Source organism: Pteropus alecto, unplaced genomic scaffold (assembly GCF_000325575.1).
Source record: "Pteropus alecto unplaced genomic scaffold, ASM32557v1 scaffold700, whole genome shotgun sequence".
Lineage (NCBI taxonomy): Eukaryota > Metazoa > Chordata > Mammalia > Chiroptera > Pteropodidae > Pteropus > Pteropus alecto.
The window spans coordinates 55,518-62,265 of NW_006429611.1; the positions used below are offsets into that span (position 1 = coordinate 55,518).

The following is a 6,748-nucleotide window of genomic DNA, read 5'->3' on the forward strand; positions in this document are numbered from 1 at the left end:
GCGTCGTGAAGGGATGACGTTTTATGAGTCTTGCACTCGGGAAGCTACGGGATGAACGTGTCAGCGACACTTGTCACTGGGAACCCCAGGGCCGTTCCTCCCGCCTGCACCCCCTCCTAGCCCTGCCGGCCTCTGGAGGTGGGAGTCCGGGCACAGGCTGGCATGATTTTCTGGATTTTGCCAGAGAAGAGATTAGAGGGGGTGATGCATGGACAAGAGGACTTTCAGCCCGTCTGAGCCCCCGACCCAGCATCTGGCCGTGGCGGGCACACAGCCCGGCTGCCGCACGCGGCCCGCCCGCCCCGACTGTCTCTTCTTGGCTACTTTTGGCCCTGTCCATCTGTCCTCTGTCTCTAGTCTCCTGTCAGGCCCTGTCCATCTGTCCAGTAATGCCTGCCTGTGTTCGCCTGCATCATCGCTCAGCCACCTGTCTGTCCATCACCTGTCCGTTCATCCTCGTCCCTCTGTCTGCGCTTGGAGCTCCACCTTCAGCCCCGTGCATGGGGCAGCAGGCGGGAGACATGGACCCTGCCGTCTCGAAGCCCCTGAGCTGGCCAGGAGATGGGCAAGGACTGGACAGTATGATGGTTGCTGAGGGAGCCTAGAGGAGCCTGGGGTCCACCCAAGAAGAGTTGGGGTGTCAGGGGTCAGGCCCCGGCATTCCAGACCCTTCTCTCTTGGGCCTCCTAGCACACCCTCCTCCACTCAGCCTTCCCCCGAGTCTCGAGTCACCCGTTCCAGGGCCGCAGCCACGGCCACAGATGGCCTCTGACCCCGACAGGCCCCTGCCCCCACGCACGGCGGGCGAGGGCGGCACAGCTATGGGCACCTTGCACCGAGGTGCCAGGGGCAGGCTCACACGCTGCCAGTCTGCCCTGTGCCGTTTCTTTGTGATTTTTTACGGTATAAACCGGAAGAGGTTTGCTAGGTCAGGGCCAAGCTGTCTTGGGCCCGTGGGGTGAACCCTAAGGCAGAGGGTGAAGTGTCCTGATTCCCAGCAGGCATCACCTCCTTGGGGCCGCAGCACCCCCGATGGCCTGATGACTGACCAGCAAGTGAAAGAGGGGATGGCCGTATTAGGTGGGGACAGACCAAGGTCCCTGTGTGGGACTGAGCTGCGGGTTCATGGGGACAAACTATGGGGCCGGCCCTTGTCGCTCAGTCTTCCGGGAGCGGGTTCACCTGCAGGAGTCCATGGGACACCAGAAGTGGGTCCCCTCGGGGAGAACTCGGGCACCCTGGGCCCTGCCTCGAGGCCCCCACCCCAGCCCATGCCGAGACAGCAGTTCTCCCTGACGCCCGCCCCTCTCCACGTGATGAGGATGAGCGATGAGGTGCGATGGCTGCCCATGAGCCCTGAAGTCCCTGCTCCCACCCACCCTGCCCCGGCCCCCCTGGGGAGGCGGGCGGGCAGCGAGCTGGCATCTGTGTCTCCCGGGAGGGTCTAGAGCCTGGCCCCGCAGTGCGGGATGCTGAAACTGATCTGCTTAGGGGCCAGCCCTGGATTAGCCGCTCCAGCGCCGGGCTAGGGGGGCTGGGGCTATTTAATGAGGCTTAGGGTCAGTTCCCAGGTCACTCCACGGAGGCCCCCTCGCTGCAGCCTGTCCCGGAGGCTGCTCTGCTCCAGGTGGGCCGGGGAGCAAGGGGCTGGGGAGGGTGGGGCGCCAGCCCGTCCCTGCTGCTCTGGCCTGTGCTGCCTGCCTGTGGCTCCAGGCTGTGGCAGCAGGGTGGCAGGTGACCCTTCCCCGTGCGGACTAAGGGAGACGCTCTCAGAACCCCAAGAGCAAACAGGGTGGGGGACCGGTGACATAGAGTCACACGGGGGTTTTCTCACCCCCTCTCCTCTGGGGATCTGTGGTGCAGGATTGAATGGTGCAGGAGCATCGATGAGGGAACAAAGTGGTCAGCTATGTGTTTACTCCGGGCAGGGCTTTGGGGAGAGCAGAGCACCCTAAGCACACCTGGGGACCAGTCCGGCCCAGTCCACGTGCGAGCTTGCGTCTGTGTCGCAGGCCCTTGAGTGAGCGTGTGTGTGCCCATGTGTGTTCTGTGCACACAACTCCTCGGCTGCTGGACTTCGGTTTGCCCCTTGGTTTGCTTCTTTGAAGAAACTGGGGCCCATAGGCAGCTGTAAGTTTTACTTGAAGCAGCGTGGGCAGTGTTCTCACTGAAGCAGCCGGTGCAGTAGGGACATGTGACTTCCGTGTGACAGTGTGTCCTCTCTGGGTGCCTGGCCCCAGGAGCAAGTGTACTGCCTTGGTGGGTACCTGGCCACCCTCCGAGTGGGGGGCAGGGACACAGTTGCTGGTCACGTTGCAGAGACCCTCCCTGAGTGGGACTCCCCGCCCCCTGCCCAGCAGACACTTGGCAGGCCCTGGGTGGAGCCTGAGTCCGTCAGCATGAGACCTTTACAGCCACTAGGACTTGGTGCAGGGATGCTCACACGCCTGGTGTCCCAGGCCGCACCCAGAGGTGTGCATGAGGCATCTGCACTTAGATGCTAACTGTGTCCTGGCGCCGTGCGTGCCCTACTCACGCTCCGTCGGGCCCTGGTCCCCGGGCTGGCGCACGGCCTCTCAGGGTCTCGCCTTCCCTGTCTTGCTGCAGCCAGGACAGCGGTCTCCCCTCTCTCATATCCAGTCTGCATCACAGCCACCTCGTTATGCCCGAGCACCAGAGCCGCTGCGAATTCCAGAGGGGCAGCGTGGAGCTCGGCCTGGGGGCCGCAGGTGAGGAGCCGGGGTATGGGAATCGCTCAGCCTGAGGACAGCTGCTGCCTGCTTTCCCGTGTCTCTGCTCGGTGGCCCTGGACGCCGCCACCCCCAGCAGCCTTGGCAGGCGGCCAGTAGAGGAGGCGGGAGGTGGCGGGCAGCTGTCCCCCGGGGCTCCATGTGATGGTAATTGTGTTAATCCCGGCCAGCCGGGCAGACGGGGGGCGGAGGCGGTGGCTCCACTGTGGCTGCTGCTGGAGGGGGCTTGGAGAGGCTGAGGCCACCACCACCCCCTCCTTATGGCATACGAAGGCGGGAAGGTCAGGGACATACAGGCCTCACGGGCCCAGAAACGCTCACCTGGGCATGACATGCACAGAGTGCCCACGACTCCACAGAGCACAGGGTCCCAGGAGAGAAGGGGTCCATCACTCGAGAGGAGTGGGGCAGGAGGGTGGAGCCCAGGCGCTCCTGGGTCACCTTGGAGGGGCAGCTCCTTGAGGGCACAGTTCCTCCCCAGGGACTCGGCCTGACGCTGAGCTTTAGCTGAAGGAGCAGGAGGCAGAAGGGTGCTGTACGATGAACCCTGGGCAGTGGCTGCAGTCCTCAGGAAGGCTGGGCAAGGGGTGGTCCACCACCCTGGGACCCTGAGCATCCCATGAGCGCCCCAAGCCCACCCGGGCCCAGGAAGGCCTCCGTGGGGTGGGGCGGGTGGGAGCTGCTTCTGGAGCTAGTGGGAGGCATCTGAGCAGGCGGCGGATAAAATCTAATTGCCCCATCGATCGGAGCCCCTGCAATGATTGAGATGTTCTGAGCCGCCAGGCCCGCCCCTGCTGCTGGCCCCGTGGAGACCCCGGAACGGACGGTGGGCGTGTGCGAAAGCCCGTGCCCTGCCCCCAGCCAGAGGCTGTGTGCCTGGGGCCTCAGCATGGCCCAGGGCCAAGCTGGGTGTTTCTGCGTCACACTCCGTCAGGGTGTCCCCACCCTCACTTTATGCTGAGGGGCCGGGCGGGCGTGGGGGCTTTTCTGGGCTCACACTTGCTCTGCAGAAAGTGCCACGGGCATGGACTTGGGTCCGGAATCCACTGGTCCCTGTGGGCCCTTGAGTGGGGTCACTTGCCTGTCTCCACTCCTCTCCCCCGGGGGCCACAGGTTCCTGTTCCTTCGACCCCAGCCTCGGAGCCTCTCCAGACCCTCAGCAGGGAGCTGGGAGCAATGAGGGGCCTGGAATGGGTCCGAGCTGGCATCTTGTGACTGTGTGTCTGCTCTGGCTGCCCAGCTGTGTCCCCGAGTGAAGGTGGCCCTCATCAAGGACTAGTGTACCCCCAGACCCCCATGGCAGGACCTTACTGCAGCCCCCTCCTATCCCCAGCCATACCTCCTCCAGAAAGAGGAGCCCCTACCCCTAACAGAAAATGGGGAGTTCCCACTGTGGAAAATGGAAAATGGGAAAGGCACATGGAATTGAGAGCCCCAGGTTCCTGGTCACCCCTAAACTCTAAAGAGCTGTGTGCAGAGATAAGGGGGTGTGGGGTTGGGAGGTGCAGGGGTGTGGTGTGGGGGACGTGGGGTATGCAGGGGTGGGGGGCGCGGGGTGGGGTGTGTTGTGGGGGTGTGGGGAGTGGACCCAGCCCAGACCCACCTCCAGGCTGGGTACAACCGGATAGCGGACCCTCCTGCCTGGTGCCCCAAAGCCCCAATGCTGTTGGGGGCCAATGCTGACTTCCTTGGGGCCCTCCTGCTATGGCACCCCCATCCTGTCAGGGCCCCGAGGTGGGGACCCAGCAGGGCCTGGGCCTGGGGCTGGGCTGCTGGGCCCGGGCCAGTGGCAGCAAGGGGCCAAGATCGATAAGTTATTAGCACCATTCTGTCAGCTGAAAAGTGGAGATTGATCGAGCGGCACTTCCCGGTCTGATAAAAACGACAGATTAAGGGAATAAGGAAAAGGTATTAGGCTTCGGAGCTGGCAGGGCTTCTGGGTAGCCCCCTCACCGAGGTGTCCCACGGTCTTGGGTCACAGAGGAGGTGGGTCCTTCACCCTCTCTCCCAGACAACCACATGGGAGCGGAGATGGGGCGGGAGCCTGGAGGCCAGCACTGGCAGCCGGGGTGCCGGACAAGTGCTGAGCTGTTCAGCAGAGACCCCCAGACCTCGGACTTGGGCGGGAGCACGGCATGGCGTCAGCTGCCGGGGCCGGGAAGGGGTGGGGCCCGTGTTCCCCCAGGGCAGGCTCGTGACCAGCAAGGCTGGCTCGGGCCTTCTGGGGGCAGTGAGGGGTGTGTCAGGGTGAAGGGCCTGGGCACAGTGGGTGTGGCAGGAGTTTGAGGATCCCTGACATGAGACCCTGCACCTTGGGTCCCACCTCTGTCTTGGGAGGAGAGGTAGTTTCCAGTCAAATCAGAAGCCTTCCCCTCTTCCCAGGGTGCTGAGCACACAGGAGACCAGTCTGGCGGGGTGGGGCAGCGGGGTGCCTGTGGGGCCCTGAGTTGCCACCTGAGGCTGTGACCACAGATCTGCCATTGCACCTACAAAAACACTCACCCCAGAGCCCATCCGTCCCACCCTGTCCTTGGGCTCGCTGTCCTCTGGCCAAAGGGGTGGGACTCCAGCTGGCAGGGCCTTGCTGTGGCCAGGACCCCTGAGCAGTGCTGGGTGTGGTTCCAGGCTGGGCTGGGACTGCCCTGGTCCCTCCAGCCTCCATCCCCACGAAGCCCTGAGATGGGGGCTGGGGCTGTCTCCCCTCCCCCAGGTGACCTGGGCAAGAGACTGGGCCGCTCCACCCACATCAGCAGTGACTGCCCTTTGGAGAAGAAGGCCCGAAGCAAGTCCCCCCAAGGTGGGAATCCTAGCCCAGGGGCAGGGACCCAGTCCCTGCAGGAGGGGGGTGTAACTTCGACCCCTCACCCAGTGCTCCCCCAACGCAGAGACTCTGCTGCTGCCCAGCATGGCCCCCGAGGACCACTACCGCCGGCTGGTGTCGGCACTGAGCGAGGCCGGCACCTTCGAAGACCCGCAACGTCTCTACCACCTGGGCCTCCCCAGCCATGGTATGTGCCCCTCACCAGGCGTCCACCAACATGGCTCTCCCCGTGCCTGGAGGCCTCGACGCACCCCAAAAGTAAGCCCCGGGGTCTTTGGCCGAGATTGGATACAGGTCTCTCGGCCCCTCAGCCCCCACCGTGAGACATGACTCCCCTCTTCCCTGGTAGGTCTTGGGGGTCCCCTACCTGCGTGTCCCCTGCAGCCCCAGCCCCATCGTCTCGCGTGAGGCGGGGCCGCCCGCCGCCCACTCCCACCTGCAGGCACTGTCACTCCACAGAGGAAACCGAGTCCCAGAGGAGCCCATGTGACTGGGAGATGGGGGCTCAGGCTCCCAAGGACGCCAGGCTGCATGCAGCCACCCTTCCCACTCCGGGGTCAGGGTGCCAGTGAGACTGCCCAGCCCCGCTTCTAGGGAGCCCCTGGGTCTGTGGGCGGGGGGCTGGGAGGAGGGGAGTACGGAGGAGGGGAACACCTCTGGTGGACTTCCCCGAGGCAGGACGCGCGGCGGCTGGAGTCTGGCCACCAGCGCCTCGCTGGTGCTCAGAGGAACCCCGGCTGGGGGTGCTGTCCTACCACCGCGCCCCCCCACACCCTTTGCACCCGCCTTCCACGGACACTTGGAAATCCAACCCACCACCGCAGGGGCGCGCTCCAGCACCCTGCCCAGCTGCAGCCCGACCTCCCACACCCCAGCCCACAGTCTAGGGAGGGGGGGCTTGGCTTTTCTGGCTGGAGGTGGGTGAGGGGTGCCGAGAAAGGGGCAGGATTTCCTCTCCTTACACAAGGCACTGTCCCCCGGGGAAGCCAGGCACTGAGAGCCTGAATAATTCACCGAATGTTAATAATTTAAAAATCTTCCTTTTTAATTGCTTTCCCTGCCCTGCCTGGGGCCGGCTCTGCCGGCCTGCGCGGGGGAGGGGGCGCCGGCCGCCGGGGAGCAGCGCCGCGAGCTGGGCTGTCAATCACGGCCGCGCGCCGCCGCCCCCGCTGGGGAG

The 6,748-nt window shown here is 64.7% G+C and overlaps 1 protein-coding gene across 4 annotated transcripts in view; it reads left to right on the forward strand.

Moving 5' to 3' along the window:
* SAMD11 (sterile alpha motif domain containing 11) overlaps window positions 1-6,748 on the forward strand; it is an 18,043-nt gene that overhangs the window by 6,892 nt on the left and 4,403 nt on the right. For 2 of the 4 annotated variants that reach the window (XM_025045406.1, XM_006903886.3), the window contains exons 5-7: window positions 2,608-2,729; window positions 5,461-5,547; window positions 5,636-5,758. In XM_025045406.1, the coding sequence (XP_024901174.1) occupies window positions 2,608-2,729; window positions 5,461-5,547; window positions 5,636-5,758 (332 nt within the window). The remainder of the gene's footprint in view (window positions 1-2,607; window positions 2,730-5,460; window positions 5,548-5,635; window positions 5,759-6,748) is intronic. The other 2 variants (XM_025045464.1, XM_015591703.2) reach the window with 1 other exon arrangement.